This window comes from Thunnus thynnus, chromosome 1 (genome assembly GCF_963924715.1).
Source record: "Thunnus thynnus chromosome 1, fThuThy2.1, whole genome shotgun sequence".
NCBI classification, from domain to species: domain Eukaryota; kingdom Metazoa; phylum Chordata; class Actinopteri; order Scombriformes; family Scombridae; genus Thunnus; species Thunnus thynnus.
The window spans coordinates 3942068-3959817 of NC_089517.1; the positions used below are offsets into that span (position 1 = coordinate 3942068).

At 41.4% G+C, this 17750-nt stretch overlaps 1 protein-coding gene across 3 annotated transcripts; it reads right to left on the reverse strand.

The window, feature by feature from the left end:
- Positions 1-413: 413 nt before the first annotated feature.
- LOC137188160 (src substrate protein p85-like) lies at positions 414-17512 on the reverse strand. 3 transcript variants are annotated; one of them, XM_067597681.1, is made up of 16 exons: positions 17331-17511; positions 14717-14825; positions 14492-14565; positions 14266-14395; positions 12598-12708; positions 12237-12291; positions 11179-11289; positions 10357-10467; positions 8047-8157; positions 5651-5761; positions 3975-4030; positions 3798-3867; positions 3448-3695; positions 2959-3088; positions 2536-2604; positions 414-1428 (listed from the first exon to the last, which is right to left on the reverse strand). In XM_067597681.1, the coding sequence occupies exons 2-16, from the start codon at positions 14798-14800 to the stop codon at positions 1292-1294; spliced, it is 1608 nt and encodes a 535-aa protein (XP_067453782.1). In that variant the 5' UTR covers positions 14801-14825; positions 17331-17511; the 3' UTR covers positions 414-1291. The 3 variants fall into 3 exon arrangements, with proteins under 3 accessions (XP_067453782.1, XP_067453959.1, XP_067453869.1); XM_067597858.1 differs by lacking the exon at positions 11179-11289 and having other exon boundaries at positions 17331-17512; XM_067597768.1 differs by lacking the exon at positions 5651-5761 and having other exon boundaries at positions 17331-17510.
- Positions 17513-17750: the final 238 nt, after the last annotated feature.

Below are 17750 nucleotides of genomic sequence, written 5' to 3' on the forward strand. Positions count from 1 at the left end.
TTCGTTAAACCTGCCGACTGTTAGACTGTTAATTAGTGTTCAGAGAAAAGATTCTTCCGTTTTTCTGCTGATAAACGACTCGTTTTTTTAAAAAGGTCGCTCCGAGGTCGGCACACAGTTTGGTCGTTTATGAGGGATGTTATTATTTGGGCGACATCGACGTTTTATACGACACTAAACTCCAGCATTCACCGCAGCAAGACACAAACACACACGTCTCGTCCACGTCCAAAGAAAAAAAAAAAAACAGCGACAGGAAACAAAAATATGTCTTCAAATCTATTATTATTATTATTATTATAGCATCATAACTCATGATCTCTCTGTACATGATTCTAAGCATGGTATCAATGATTAAAATAATACTATGACCTGTAGTGTTTTGTTGTTTTTTTAAGCTTGTGGAGAAAAAGTCTTTGACATTATTGGCCCCTTTATTTCCTGTGAACAATTCAAACATCAGTAAAAAGGAGGAAACCTCATTATTGATCAATAGTAATAGTAATAAAAAAAACTATTACGACTGATGCGAGCGTTCAGAAAAAAAAGGAGAACGTACAGCACGAAGCTCAGAACATCAAGAAGCAGCTTCAGTCGGGAGGTGCGTTTCCTTTTATGAAGACCAAGAAGCTAAACGCGGTTAATGAGCTTTTTGGTCCGTTGTGGATGTACTGGACAGTATACAGCCATCAATTTACATCATCATAATAATAATAATCCAAGGCAGTGTTGTTGTTGTTGTTTTTCCACCTTTAACTGCTTCTGCTTATATTAAGTTGAAGCTACTAAACAGTGAGCAGCTCCAACATGTGATTAAGCAACAATACCTGATGCTGTGAAGCTGAACTCTAATACAATATCTGGAGAAAAAAAAAAAATATTAATAAAGCTTCAAACTTCTAGCTGCGAGGCAGAAGAAGAAGAAGAATGTTGCAGCTTTGATTGGTGCAAAGCAGAAGTGCAGGACGACGCTTTGTGCCTTTTTTTTTTTTTTTTTTTTAAGCCCAGATAATTAGTTCTATATTTATTCTCTTGGTATCGAGTCATCCTTTAAGATAACTTCCTGTCTAACTGCTGCACGGAGACGAATGAAGGAAAAAAAAAAAAAGGAAAAGCTGGAGGAGGGATGGATGAAAAGAAGCAAAAGAAAAGCCGGTTATGGAGACGTCTCGCACGGTGTCGAAGCGCTACGATGAGGTGAAGAGAGAAAAGACCCGAGTGTGAAAAAAAAAGGGAAAAAAAAGGGGATTTGAAAAACTTCTTCTTCTTCTTCTTGGCGGGCGGGGCGACATCATTGCCGAACCTCCACGTAATTGGCCGGGAAAAGGCCGTAGGCACCTCTGCAGACGCCTCGCCACCAGCCCTCGTCGATCATCTCAATGTTGGTGATGATGTCGTCGGGATCGAAGGAGATCTCGTCGTCTCCGGCTGAAACGAGACGACACAGATGAAGTTGGTGATAAAAGTGTTTAGTAATAGTTAATGAAACTATTCGTTTATTTTCAATCAAGCAAAAATAATTAAAATTCAGTCGTTTTATCGTCTCAAATAATAAGATTCTTTGTTTTCTGATAGTAAACTGAAGATCTTTGGGGTTTTGTGCTGTTGTTTAACAAAACAAGACATAAAATATGTAACTTTGCACTTTGGGAGATTGTAATGAACATTTTTCACTATTTTATGGACGCACTAATTAATTGATAATGAAAATAAACCAGATATCTGTCCACTTCACTGTCTCTGATCTGTTAGAGAAACTCTTAATAAACCATTAAGTATTCTATCTAAAGCCACAGAGATACTGGGAACCAGTTAGAGCTCGGTCGCACCAGGAAGTTCATTTGCACGTCCTTGTGAAACGGGTGTTGCAGGAAGTGTTACGCTGCTGCTCGAGGCCTAACAAAGACTAAAATATCTGAGTATATTACACCAGTTCTCCACCCACTAAACTGGTTGCCAGTTTGTCCATAAATCCCTGAAAGCTTCCAGAGCTTTCAGCTCAGCTGCTGGTCTTCTTGTGGTTCCTAAAGCAGCTTTCAGCTTCTGTGCTGCTCAAATCTGGAACAAACTACCTGAAGACCTCAGACTGCAGAGAACACGTCTGTTTGTTTTCATTCTATGTTAAAGCTACATTTCATATCTTCTATTCTGCCTTTTTAATGCTCCTTTACTTTGTATCTAATTTGATTTATTTTATTGTTCTATTAATCTTACTCGTCTCTTTCAGTCTTGTATTTATTTGTATTCTTCTTCCTGTTCTTGTGATCTCTGGGTTTCCTGCTGTATGAAATGTTTTGTATAAATAAACTGTTCTTGCAAAATGAAAACAAAGACAAATGTGTTCTACTGGTGTTGCTTTCCAGCAGATCAGTGTTAGAGAAATGTGACTCAGCGATGCCTTCATTTCCTGTCAAAGTTAACTAAACTCTGCAAAAGAAACTTGTAACTTTATTTTGCCTCACATATTTCTGTTTTAAATGCTGGTGTGACGAAGCTCTTTGATTCTGAACCAAACATTCACAGCTTCAGTCTCACCTGCTTGGTAGTCGTACAGAGCCACCGCTGTCACCCCGAGGTCCTCGCCGTACTCGTACTGCTGACCGTCTGCAAGACAACCAGGGTTTGTTAAGTACAGACTGACTCTGCAGGAAGCGTCTGGATACAAACCGAGTATACAAGACGTCATTTATCCTGCTCAGTTCTTTAATCTTTGTTTGTCTCTTGAAGATCCTCTCCATGTGTTTTAAACATCTAGAATCTCTGAACATCTAAATATTGATCATTTAAAACTACTGTTTACACCAGATGTCTCCCACGTCACTGAAAAGTCTATAATAAAGTTTATTACTGATACTGTAAAATGTAAAATCTGTCACTTGTTCTTTTCTGTAAAATGCTAACAGATCTGATCTCATGACATCAGTGCTGAGCTGAACGCAGATGAAAGGAGGGCATCACCTGCTGCTGCGGTCTCTTCGGGGGTCTGGTACAGATCCTCCTGCTGTGTGACGTGGCTCTGGGGCTCCGCCTCATACTGCTGCTGCTCGCCGTTCTCCTCGGCGGCATCGTAGGACACTTCCTCCGCGCTCTAACAAGAACATGTCAGAAAGAGAGTTGAAAACAGGATGAGACGTATCTTCCAGCATAGATTGAAACTTTTCCAGATAAACTAGAGCAACAGTGCAGGTGATTAACAGCCTCAGTGGATTATTGACAAACTTCAACTATGAACAGAAGTTAAAACATGTTTTGCAACAGGTGAACATCAGCTGAATGTGTTTGAGCAAAAGAGAAACAACTCCGAGTGTAAAACTACCAGTAAAGCTGCGATGTGTCAATAAAATACCAAGAAGTTAACTAAGCGTGCGTCCATCAGCACGTTCACATGCATAAATCAGTAACTCAGGAAACTGGACGACACAGAGATAAATATAAATGACGTCTCACCTGCTGTGTCGGGGCAGCAGCTGGTTGGACTGGTGGAGTGGGACTGGGAGCGGGGCTGGGACTGGCGGCGGGGACGGGAGACGGGGCCTTGGGTGTCTCTTCGATTTTACGGCGCGCCTCCTCCTGCTCCTGCCTCTCCCTCGCCTGCCGGCGTGCTCGCTCCTCCTCGGCCCTCTTCCTGTCCTCCTCGTCCTTCTGCTTGGTGATGTTCTCGAAGCGGGCCTTGATGCTTCCTGTGCTGCTGCCGGCTGATGATGATGATGATGAGGAGGAGGATGAGGAGGAGAGGATTAGACGATGGGCTCAGATTCTGATTCTCTCAAACACAGATGCTACTGACGGATGCTTACCAGCCTCCACAGGTTTGGTTTTCTGGTAAGATGAAGTCGGCTTCTCTACGTCTTCAAACGTCCCGGCGCTCTGTCGACCAGAGAGAGAGATGAGACCGAGCTCTCTATACACACACACACACACACACACACACACACAAAAACACACACACACACACACACACACACACTCTTTACCTTATCCATCCGGTCATTCTGGACACCAAATTTCCCTCCAAATCCTTTAGAATAATCTGGTAATAAACAGGAGATAAATCAGAGTTATTGTGTGTTTTACTCTCAGCTTTAAAGATCAACCACAGTCAGCATCAGCAGAACTTTAAACAGCTACAGTACTGATTATTGTTTATGATTTATTTTAGCCTCTTCATTATGCTCTATTAGAGGCCTGGATTAGAGGCTCAGTATGAAACCCTCTCTGGTCTGCAGCAGTTCAGATGAAGCAGACTGTGGTTGAGTTCAAACAGAAGAGCTGCTGCAGTCAATGAGCTCATGCAAACCTGTAGAGAGGAAGAACAAAAAAAGAACTGAATGCAGACAGAAGGAGGACTGATAGGAGAAACGATAACATGAGCCAGACGTTCATGGGGGGCGGGGGGGGGGTCAAGCAGCCATCTTGGCTCAATCTGTGCACTGAAGATCAGCCGTGTCTCCGTGTGGTCGCAGCAGGAGGTGTCGGTAAAGATGCGCTGTGGCCGTACGACAGTGCTGCCGTCATGCATGAAGAGAACGCAGAAGCAAACAAACAGCTTCATGGCGGCGCTGGAAACAGCGGGGGGGGGGGGGGGTGATGGATTGGGGAGGGGGTGGGTGGGGTGGGGGGGGGGGGGGGTAGAGGGCCGAGGTGATAAACTGTCATTGATTAATATTGGTAAAAAAAAAAACAAGTGTAATTAAAAAAAGGATGAACTATATGTTTATTACTTTTTGCCAATTCTCTTTAAACAGCTGCTCCTAAAGCTTTAATACAGCGTCGTGTTTAATGACTCAACATGAATCACACTGTTTGACATCACCTCGACCTAAAATACAGGCTGCTTGTTGCAGGAAATGAACAAACACAAACTGTTTAACATAAAAAAATAAACCCTGTCACAGCTGAGCAGCACAGACAACAACAAACGTCAGAGAGTCACATGCTGCTAAAACTACAGAACAATAAGACCTGATCATCTGATTAAAGGTTCAGTTCACCCAAATCACTACATACAACTTTCTGTAGATGGTTTTATTTGTAGGTTTTGATACTTTAAACTTTTTAATTCTATTTTTATACACTTAAGGTGAATATTTGACACCTACAGTTCCATATCAACTAGAAAGAGGATCATGTGATATAATCGAAAGATCCAGAACTGCTGCTAAATGGATGCTGTGGTCAAGAATTAACTTTGAACCTCAGTTTTATTTGTTTTATTTTATTATCGACTAAAGAAACAATGAAAACTGTTGACTATCTGTTGATAATCCAGAAAACATTTCATTTTTTAGAATATCTTAAACTCACAAACACTGAATCAAAGCAGCGGAAAACAAAACTATCTGTGTGGTTTGTTACTAACAGAGTTAAGTGGAATAATATAATGTTTGATGTAATTCAGGTGAACTGTCTGTGCTGCAAAGTGTAACAGAGAGGCGGGCTGGTGGGGGGGGTCTCTGACAGAGGAGGCGTGTCCGTCACTTAAAAGAAAACAGCTGCTACTGAGGAGGAGGAGGAGGACGGTGCCAAGGAGGAAGGAGTATCAAGCTAAGAGGAAGTGTTTTATCTGGAGGAGGGGGGGGTGAGGGTATTGAAATGGGAGGGGGGGTTGTGGGGGTTGTGGGTGTTCGGGGCGGGGGGGGAGTATCTGTGCCTTTCTGGGACTCGTGCTTGGCCAGGCTCTCCTTGTGCTCATAGCCCAGAGCACACTGGTCCTGCTTCTCCATCTCTACCCCATACTGCCCTCCAAACCCCCGCTTATAGTCTGCAACACAACACACACACATATATACACACACATATATATATATACACACATATATAGGGACAGACAAATACAAACACACACACATATATATATATACACACATATATAGGGACAGACAAATACAAACACACACACATATATATACATAAAGAAACAGACATATAGAGACAATGATGCACCCAGCAGGACTTTCAGGACCCATAAACACAGCTGCTCAGTGACATGAAGGATAAACATCATGGTCATAAAACAGGAAATGCAACAGAAAGCATCGAGACCTGCAGCTCTGACAACATTCATCTTCCTCTTCTCACTACCTGCTTTCTATTTCTGCCTCTTTTCTTTTACCTGAAACCTTCTCAGGACAAAGAAATGTTTATGACATTTACCGACTGCAGATATGTGGGTTTTCAGATCAACGTCATTCGACACAAGCTGTAAATATTTTTTGGTTGTTGTGTTGTGTGATGACAGAATACTGAAGAGAAAATATTACATTTACAGGAAACAACTGCAGGTTTACGTTTAACACAAACTGTGTTCATTCATCTATCAGTTGATTTCTGTCCTCACTTGTCTCTGACAGAACAAGGTTTCAGTTTCTGCAGAAAGAGGCCTCGACTTTTAGAAAGTTAAAAAAGTTGCAGATTGATGCAGAACTTCCTGACAAACAGCTTTAAGAATGAAAATCTGAGACTAAGAGCGTCTGTTAGAACATAAACACCATCAAACTATCAGAACATAAAGTTTTATTTCTCTCATCCACCGGCTACCTCTCTCTCTTCATTCACTCTCTAGCTCGCTCGACCAACACCACGCTCTCTCTCTCTCCAAGCAAAAAACAAATCTTAACTTTATTTTAACGTTAACAAAGAGACATTTAGAGTACTTACTTATTTTATGAATGAAACGATACACAAGTTTAAACAGCCAACGCTGGGTGTTTTTGACCAATCAGTGACGGCCATCCCTGCAAACCCCGCCCCCAAAGTTCCTGTTCTTTAGGAGAGTAAACCCCTCCTCCTCCCCCAGCAGGGACTTTTTTGGAGGTAAATCAATCTCCCTGGGATTTCATTTAGACTCTGTTTCCTCTGGTGGAAACGCAGGAAGAGAAACTGAGTTCCTTAAAAGGTTCTTGGTCTCTGATGAAAGTTCCTGCAGTTGAAATGAGGTTTAATTGTTCCTGTTTCCATTTGCTGCATCTGAAGGAGTGTGTAGATACCGTGTAACGAGTATTTGTCACATGAGGAAACAACAGTCGTCCTGTTGTTCTTTGTGTTTACTGTTGCAGAACTCTGATGTTTAACTTGCAGAGCTTCTGTCTCCACAGTAAATGATCTGCTGAATGTTTAACGCTTTTATTTCTACTTTAAAATGTAAAATGCTTTATTTCTTTTATTCTCTACTGCTGCTCGCTCTCTCCCCTTAAAAACCAATCCAGACGCTGTTATCAAAGCCTACTTTTGTTTTTAAAGTTAATAAATAACTGACCTTCGTCCTCATTTCAATACTTGAGTGCTTCTGTTTTATTATTTAAGCTGTACACGAGTTGAAACAGGTCTGTGTTTGACCAATCAGCATCAGTCATCCCTGCGACGTTCCTGAACCTCTGGAGAGTACCAGCTGCTCTGGATCAGGGACTTTAACACCTGAAACTATCTGACAGGAAGTAAACGTGGTCCCTGGTTCCTCCAATCAGAACACACGTTGACTTCCTGATCTCCTCAAAAGCTTCTTGAGAAAGTTAATGAGTGTTAAACACCTCATATGACTCTTTATTTTACTTTAAACGCTGAACTTTATTGCTCTGCTGCACTGATTGTAAAGCTGCACTGGATGAAAACATCAGCTAAACGCCTGACATGCAAATATAAATCTGAGCTGCGGTTTCACTTCCTCTATTTGAGCCGCAGATTGAGGAAGTTGTCGACCTTTGAAAGACCACATCTGAAGCCACGATGAAACCACAACAGAGCAGGAAGCGTCGGGCTGAGTGAGGAAGAAAGGAAGGAACACACGTCGTCTGCTAAACTCACAGCAGACGACTCGTTAAGGACGAAGATTGGTGGATTTTATCTTAAAAAGTTCTGAGCAACATTAAGATAAGATTTTTAACTTAAATACAGTTTTTGAAGCAGTGGAAGGAGAAGCCCCATAACCAACAACACCAACACTGATTATATACAGCCTTCTTCGTGTCCTATACCTGTATATTTTTTTAAGAGGTGTCCATCTCAAACCTGAAAGCCATAAAAAAGGTTAAACCAGTACAACACCAGTACCTTTCTGGGACTCGTGGAGCTGTAGTTTCTCCTGGTGATCCCATCCCAGCGCTGATTTATCCTGTCTGTCTGTCTGCACGCCGAACTTCCCCCCGAAACCCTTCACGTAGTCTGTAGACACACACACACACACACACACACACACACACACACACACACACACACACAGAAGCAGATATTAGCTCATCGTGTTGCTGAAACCTGACGAGTGAATTACAGGAAGTGGGAGTGAATGATGGGATAATATTTTATCTGTTAGCTGGTAAATTTCCTGGTAATTCCATTTAGAAATTACAAGCCAGGAATGTTTGGTTTTGTATGATCCAGCTATTAAAATACCAGATATATCACTGAAGCTATTTTATCACTATTAAACTGACGTGTTCGCCTGTTTCTCAGCTGTATTAAAATGTCCGGCCCTCCTGTTATCAGACCATGTGATCCGGTTATCACAGCTCGCTCCACATATGCAAACCTGGACGGCAAACACACACACACACAGAGCCCAGAGCATTGTGGGTAAATTCTTGAGGCCATCAAGGTCTTTAACATGCGTCGGCAGTCGTCAAAGACAAGAAGCTACAAGCAGAGACGCTACGAGTCCGGACATGAAGGTTTTTACTGGTTCAGACCTTCTGGACACATGAACACGTCGGCTCACAGTGATGAAGACAAACTGATGAAGCTTTGCTCTCTCGTTAAATGTTCTCTTCTACCAGTATAATAGAATCTTCTCTATCAATACATTAAGCTTTATTAGTTTCTATCTGTTAAGTGTTTGTACAGTCAGTTTTATAGTTTAGTCATATCGACCAAAGAAACAACAGTTTATGTTAAAAGGCTCATCGCCTCTGCTGTCCGGGCTCTCTCTCTCTCTCTCTCTTCCTGTCTCTCAGCCAATAGGATTGCACAGCTGCTGCTACAGCAGTCACTGCTGCACCGACAGGAAGTATCAGTGTACCAGAGAGGATCACAGAGACCAAAACTTCCCTCGTTGAACTCTTTGAAGTCGTGTGTGAGTTCATATAACCGCATGTCAACGGTGTGCTGATGATGACGATGATAAATAAACCTTCTGAACTTCATGACCGGACACGTTGCAGCGAGACAGCGAGTTTAACCGCTCTGAGAGACAGATGCCTTCTTATTAAACCACACGACAGTTTAACAGAAGTTTATAATCTAAAAGTCAAACACTGATTGATATTTAGTGTTTAAATATGAAGAATGTCGGCATATTTGTTCATTGTTTTTGTTAAATAAACAAAATATTGTATAAACAGATTTTTTTTCCTCTCCTGGAACTTCACTAAGGACAGAAATGGAAAGTCAGTCAGGTGTTACATCCCTGAAAACGTCTTTGTCACTTTTGTTTTTAATCAAATGTACTGATGCTTTTTAGTTTTTTGGGGAAACAATTTGAATCCTTCCTTTATTGCAGTCTTCTTACAATTTGGTTAGATTCTCCTAGACAAAACCCATACATATCCTATATACACATATATCCTATATGGGGGATTTTTGCAGGGACACTAAATTTAAAGAATAAGTCTGGTGATATTTTAAATTCCATGAAAAAACCAAAACCAACAAGGTATTTACTCTTCTACCAACTTTGCTATTTTTGAGTTGAGATTGTTGTGATGTTTCCAAGGTCAAGAATAAACTAAATACTGAAGTGTTTGGGATTGAACATTAGCCCGACATCCTTAAAATGGTTCATATACAGTAATTACTGTGATCTCTAGGGGTTTGATTCTCGCTTTGGTCCCGGGTTCAGATCCTGGACGAGCCCCCGTATGTCACAGATGATAGGCTGCGACAAATATGGGAGACCAGACGAGTTTTCAACTTAGGATAAGTCTGTTTATTTACAAAATAACATGTAAGAATGGAAAAAACGTGGAAGTCAGTAATCAGTAGTGTAGGTATGTATGTATCCAGAAACACATCAGTTATCCACATCGTTCTGTTTTAGGAAATCATTGAGCCTTTTTTCTTATATGGAACAATATATTTGTGACTTTTTTAAAGTTTTAAGTCTTCAGTAGAAACCAGTGTTGGTGTTTTTGTTGTCATTTACCAATAAATTGAAAAAATTAACCTAGAAAAATAATGAATAAACTGTTTTCCAGTGTTATTCAAGGTGCTTCATTGTTGTGACCAAATCTGTCACATTTAATTTCATTTGTAAATGATTAAACTATAATCACAGATTGTGTCTTAAAGCTTCTTCTTGTGTGAATTATCTGAACATGTATGTATTAAATATTGACTCTTGTTGTGTTTAATATGTGCAGTGATACCAACCTTTCTGTGACTCATGTCTCTCTGTTTTGCCCTGATACTCGAAGCCCACGGCGCTCTTGTCCACCTTGTCGGTCTCGACGCCGAACTTGCCGCCGAAGCCCTTGGTGTAATCTGCCGACGGCCGAAACACACAGAGTTAAGACAGGAAGAGGCGGAGCAGAGTTACGACACGAGAGTGGAGTAAATGTGTTTCTCCTCATGCATCAACAGTAGTTAATCTCAGGTATCATGCTGCAATAAGCTTGTTTTTAATCCTACAAATTACACTTAAACAACAAAGCATTTAGAGTAGAAACTTTTAAATCACCGATAAAGTGAGCTGGAAGAAAACGTCTTAACAAAGAGCATGTTTAGAAAACCCAAAACCCAAAGCAGCTACAGTCTAGAAGGTGCTGGCGAGTCTGTGCCAATCACCTGAAATCTGAGACGAGCAAAGAAACATTTAAAGGAGACGACATCTAACATCCAAAAAAAGAGGCAGATGTTCTGTGCTACGTCTTGTAAACATTATAGTAAGAATGTTTTATTTGACACAAACATCACACATGCAACTGAGAAGAATAAAGTCGTTGTTTGCAACCTGATATTAAGCAGGCAAAGGAAAAGAATGAAGAGGAAGAAATGCAAAGAAAACAAAACATGATTCGTCAGGTCCTGCGTGGAGCTGCACTCCCTGAGTCAGTGTTTACGTGTGTGTGTGTGTGTGTGTGTGTGTGTGTGTGTGTGTGTGTGTGTGTGTGTGTGTGTGTGTTAGTGTGTATCCAGCTGCTAGATCTTCTCCGGATTAATAGGAATGCCGCTCGGCAGGGAAACTACACAAACCTTTCTGGGACTCGTGTTTCTCAGTTTTTCCCTGGTAATCGAAGCCCACCGCGCTCTCGTCCACACGATCTGCCTGCACTCCGTATCGCCCCCCAAACCCAGTGGTGTAGTCTACACAGCAAAGCAGGGGGGGGGCAAGGGTCAAAGGTCAGGGTGAAGCAGCATGGCAGCAGTGGTCATAAAGCTGCCCAATTCCAAAATTTCCCCATGAAACACAGCACATTCACTGCCGTCGTTATCACTCGATCTCTTCACACTCTTTTGAAATAAGTAGATAAAAGCAGACTATTTGTTTTCCTGTTGTTGGTGCAACAACAGACAGAGATTATCTGCACTGTTGTTAAGTAGTGAGACTACAGAGGAAGCGTTGGAATTGGGCTGATGCTCTCCGCACTCGTGAGCAGATGAACACACAACACAAAAGGTGGTGACAGTATGGAGTCATGGCACTGCTCGCTGCTCTTCCTGCTCATATACAGAGCAGTCTGGAAGTATCAGGCTACTGCAGCACACCGAGCCTCAAATCTTACAGTGAATATGTGGTTAAAGTGATAAAGTTCATCTTTAATTTGAAGGTGTTTGAATATACATCTGATAAACTTATATATATTCTAAAAAAAGACACTGTTCACTCATTATGGTTTCATTTTAAATCTAAAAGTTCCTCCTGAAGCACCAAAAAATATATTAAAACATGTTGCAACACTTACAGACTGCCCTGTAAATTATAATGTGCCAGAAATAAAAACACAAAAACAGCAGCTAACAAGCCGACAACATGACTTCTGGCTGTACAGTCGGATCCTGGCAGAGCAGAGATCAAAACACAACAACAGGAGCGTAGCGGCGGTTCATCTGGACACCAGCCAAACGCTCATCAAACTGCGACTGGAAAATGTGCCTCCTGTGGGCGATCGGGGGGAAACTCAAACTATTAACAAACTAAAGACAGACAGTGAATTCAGAAAAGCATTAACTAATATATCATCTACTGAAGGAAGCTTGTAGCAAGTCTCTGATGAGGCTGCATGTTACTGGAAACAAATGTGCAACGTTACCTTTCTGAGAAGCGTGTTTCTCCGTCTTCCCGGCGTACTCGAACCCGACTGCAGACTGGAATAAAGACAGGAAGAAGCAATGTGACTAATTATCCTCATCACACTGATAATCCATCCCAATTGGACTCACAAGTTTGAGTTTGAAATACATAAAATGCATAAAAATATGAGTTTTTATCTTTGATCCGTTGCAGAACTAGTTATACTAACTGTTTACAATTAACTGTTTATATCCAGATTTCACTAGGATGATTATAAACAGCTTTGGGAACTGTCTCGACCCAGCTGTGTGTTATTTCTTTAAGATGAAGACACAGTGGAAGCGGAGGGGGCGGGGGCGGGGGGGAACCACAGGAAATACCTGGTCGACGCGGTCGGCTTGCACTCCAAACTTCCCTCCGAAGCCTTTGGAGGTGTCCGTCTGGGAGCAGTGCTTAGACAACTTGCTCTGGTAGTCGTGACCCACAGCAGACTGTAAAAAAAAAAAAGACACACAAAGCTGAGACCACACAGACTGAAAAAAGGACACAAATAGAAAACGTCACTTTAGATTCACTTGATTGTAGAGAGAGAGAGAAAAAAAAAAGGGCAACGAGGCGAGAGGGGGATTCATGAAAAGAGCAGTTACAGCTGGAAACACCAGCCAGCGGTTTGAAGTGGCGAAATCTGACTCATCACACACACACACAAGTACACACACAGTGTGTGCTGTAAACAACGCTCGGTCATCACATTCATGCTGCACTGACCACTGAGAGAGAGAGAGAGAGAGAGAGAGAGAGAGAGAGAGAGAGGTGTGGATGGACGGAGCTGCTTGCCAGGAAAGATTACCGCGTGTGAAACGGCCACGACTGACTCAGCCTGTTCACACAAAAACACACAGACTGAGGTGAACGTTACAGAAACTGCTGCAGAGCATCTCTGAGGTCATTTAGGTTGATAAATGCTCTGAGTACATGGAAAAACTACAAAATAATTAGATAGTTTGGTGATGCAAACCAGGATGGATTCATATATTATACATAAATACAACAAAAATGGTTTCATCCCTTTAAGGAGGCTGCAGGCAACATATTTACAAAATAGTAAAAAGTGAGAACAGAAGAGCAAAGATTCATCGTATATGACTCGATCTGGAGGTTTGTGCTGAGCTTTAGACTTCATTGCTCCAGAGATCAAAGGTCAATAATGAGACCTAAATCCTAATATCAGTGAATCCAGAGAGATAAATGTTTGACCTCATGGCTGTTAAATGTCCTTCCTGCACAAACGCATCAGAAAATACAATGAAATACTTTGATTATGAAGCTCAGGCTGAAAAGCTTCTTGGACACTTTAACATCTTTAAAGTTTTACAATAAAAACAAAAACTAATGGAAGATGAAGAGAGTGTGACGACCCCTCCGCTCCACTAGGTGCTCCTGTGTCGTTTTGCAGGATCCGCGGCAGGGCGGAGGTTCATCATCGCCATCGTGAGCCACACCTGGGCCCCGGTGTGGTCTCGAGTGTAAAGCTTGGCCTTACGCAGAGCTTCTTTTACTACACTACTGATTACTAACTTCCATGTTTTTTTCCATTCTTACATATTATTTTGTAAATAAACAGACTGATTCTTAGTTGAAAACTCGTCTGGTTTCCCATATTTGTCGCAGCCTATGAGCTGTGACATACGGGGGCTCGTCCAGGATTTGAACCAGGGACCTCTCGCACCCAAAGCGAGAATCAAACCCCTAGAGATCACAGTAACTACAGTATATGAACCATCTTAAGGATGTCGAGCTCATGTTCAATACCAAACACTTCAATATTAAGTTTATTTTTGATCTTGGAAGCAACACTATGAAAAACAATCTCAACTCAAGTTCCATTTATTGGCAGACAGAGATCCATCTGCTGGTGAAAGCTCCGGAGCAGCTACTACTAAATGGACCTTGTGATGAGACTGTTTGGTAAACTTTAATCTTATTTTGTTCCATCACCTCTTCCTCAGACACACAGCAAAGAGAATAATTCTTAAAGTCTTTGTTACCCTGTCCATGCGGTCCTGCTGCACCCCAAACTTTCCTCCGTATCCGTGTGAGGCCTTGGGCATCGCCTCCAGCTCCTTCTGCTTCAAGCTGGTGTGCTCCGTCGACACCGTCTCACGCAGCCGGTGGATACTATTCAGAGGAAGGACAGAGTTAAAAAAAAAACCAAACACATCTTTGGGAGCTTTTTGGATTTAATACCACCAGAAAAATGATTCACTTCCTCACTTTATGTGCTCCTGATGTCCGGAGCCGGCCACCGTCTTGGCACCCCAGCGCTGCTCCTTCTCTGACACGTCATTCTAGAAAAACAGGAAACACGCAGTTCAGTGGGATGGTGGGGGAGGGGGGGGGGTGGTTAGAGAGATGAAGGATAGGGTAAAATGTTATCTTTAGGTGGAGTGAGGAGGACTAAAGGAGGGCATGGAGGAAGGAGGAGGTGTGCATAGCTACCTCAAAGTCGGGGTCAGTCTCCCAGTCGTCTCCTCCGTCGTCTACGGCAACGTTGACGGACTGTCCTGCTGCTGCTTTCCACATCTTTACTGAGCCAATGACACACACTCTGAAACACAGAAAACTTTATTTAAAAAGACAATATTATACAGGCAGAGAGACCAGATTAAAAGCTGGTTCAGATATTTTTCAAAGCTGAAGAAGACCATGGGATATGGTTGACCGCCTTGGGAATAGCTGAGTAAGAGGACCTTGTGTTTAGAGCATTTACCACAGATGTCTATCTTCATACATTACTGGCATGAAGAGCTGAACAAATCGGTTGATTAATTGATTAATCAAATGCAGAAAATTAATTTGCAACTATCTTGATAATCAATTAAATTATGTATCAATCAAAAACTTGGTTCCAGCTTCTCAAATGTGAGGTTTTACTGCTTTTCTCTGCTTTATATCATTGTAAACTCAATTAGAGCTGAAACAATTAATTGATAAGTTGATTGACAACTAATCAGCAACCATTTTGATGATCAATTCATTGCTCAGGTCATTTTTCTTACAAGCTAAAAGATCAAACATTCACTGGTTCCAGTGTCTCAATCTGAGTATTTTCTGTTTTTCTCTGTAAATTGTTCTGGTCAAACAAAACAAGACGTTTGAAGACTGTTTTGGACATTTTTCTCTATTTTCTGACATTTTATAATAATAACTGTCAGACTAATCAATGATGAAAATACTCTTTAGTTGCAGTTGGTCAGACAAAACCAGACATGGACTTAGATTCTGGGAAACTACAACAGGCAGTTTTTCTGACACTTTATAGGCGAACCAATAAAATAATATCAATAACCAATAATCTAAATGAGTTATTGATTGCTGTAATGAGTCTCTGTCTATACTGGCTTTGAAGTGATCCCTTCCTAACATGATGTCATTATAATTCTGTGTCTTAAGTTGAGCTGAAGCTTCAACAATTAAGTGGGTTTTTCCAGAGTTACTGAACAAAATTCACTATTGCACCATCGCTCCACTGCAGCTAAACAAGAAACAACACGTGGAGGCACAGAGAGGGAGTTTCATACTAAAAACACTAACTCTGGAAGATACTCACCTGATTCTGCTGCATCAGACTGCTGAAGCCTGATATTATCTTCAAAAAACACTGAGTCAGCAGCAACCGGATGTGTTGTAGATTCTTAAAGACGTTCTGAAAAGTCCAGCTGACTCAACGCTTCATATACATTTAACTGGTTACTGGGAATCTTCACAGAAAACCTTTTCTAAAATTCAGAGCTGCAGCTAACGATTATCTTCATTATAGATTCATCTTCCAATTATTTTCTCAATTAACTGATGAATCGTTTGTACTGTAAAATGTCCCAGAGCCCAACGTGATGTCATGAAACGTGTGGTTTTGTCTGACCAACTGACCCAAACACAAAGACATTCAATTCACAATGATAATTATAGTGATTTAATAGCAAAAGCAGCAAATCATCACATTTCAGCAGCTGGAACCAGAGATTTTAACACTTCATTCATTATCAAAACTGTTGCAGATTAATTCTCATTCAGTTGAAAGGAGAACTTCACAGCCAATATGGACAGGAAGAGTAATTACATGGACCGATAACTCGATAAACATAAGGCTGTGTGAGTAATGGTGAAAAACGTCAACCATCAGTCCACAACCACACTGTCCTGCACTGAAACAGAGATGATGAAGGGGCCGAACGATGAAGGGTATGTTAAGTTTGGCTCGTTCTGGATGATCTCCAGTGATCTGGCATCTCACTGGAAACAAAAAAAGCTTTCAGTACTGATCCTGTTTTAATTCCTGACTCAGCACAATGTGGGCAATCAGCATCTGTGTTCAATCAGAGGCTGCAGGAGAGGAGACGTGGCTCCGCTTTTTAAACCTCAGGAGAGACAGAATAACCCCAACTTTACATGACAGGAGTGTCTCCTACAACAACACATAACAACCACACCCATCTGGTGATCACACTCACACACACACACCATTTTACAGCCTTTGTGACCAGGCCCGGAGAAGAAATGTGTCACTCTGGGGTGTAAATAAAGTCTGGATAACAGGGAGCAGCTGGCAGAATCAAGTTATCTCGATGCATTTAGGTGATTTCCGTGTAGCTCGTTTAACCCAGTTTAACGTTAATGTCGGTTAATTTGCTTTAATCCATGTAGGTCAAACCTAAAAATAACAGCAGTATCATTTAAAACAGGTACATATAGTTATATCCTATTAAAACAGTTAATTTAACATTCCTGTGGTGGTTTTTCTGCACGTAGCTCAATGGGAACACTGGCATAATTGTCGTGTTTTAGGCTCCCACCATGAGACCGGTTCTGGAAATACGATGAACACCTCGTTAAATGTTGTGTCGACATACGTGGATTAAACGTCGACTGACCAGAAGTGGAAAAATGTGTCTAAATGTGCTGTAAAGTCGGGAGAGAGTGTGGCGGCTGTGTGGTATTTCCTGTTCCAGTTTTCCAGTCAGCTAGCAGCTAGCATGCTAATGCTAACAGGGAACGGTTAACTGACTCACTGGCTTTTTCACAGGTAGACATTTTTAATATTTAACCGACTCACCGTCTACGACAAAGGTAGCTCCGACCAGAGTCCGGACAGAAATGTAACGATGTCCCTGTTCCCGGTGGATGTAACGTTAAGTCTGCTCACACCTCAAAGCTTTTGATGGGCAAACGGCAACGTTAAACCGGGATCTGCTGGCTCTTCCGGCTCTCCCAGTATCCCGTTTCTGTGCCAGCGGTGACGTCACAGAGGGGCGGGGGGAAGGGGGGGCGGTTGATGAGCAAACTATAAATTTCTGTTTATTTAAACATTAATATTCATATTTTGGAGATAAATGTAAACATAAAAGAATAAATTAGGACATAAATAAAATGAAAATAAATGAATACGGAAAATAAGTAATTTGTCAAATAATTAATTAAATAAGTATTTATTTATGTATTTTTATATTTCTGTGCATATTTATTTATTTTCAAA

Bases quoted from the DNA above. Each gene is read 5' to 3' on its own strand.
- LOC137188160 (XM_067597681.1), bottom strand. From the start codon at position 14,800: ATGTGGAAAGCAGCAGCAGGACAGTCCGTCAACGTTGCCGTAGACGAC. The intron at 14,566-14,716 runs GTAGCTATGCAC...CTGTTTTTCTAG, and splicing joins AGACTGACCCCGACTTTGAG to AATGACGTGTCAGAGAAGGA. The intron at 3,868-3,974 runs GTAAAGAGTGTG...TCTGGTCGACAG, and splicing joins AGAATGACCGGATGGATAAG to AGCGCCGGGACGTTTGAAGA.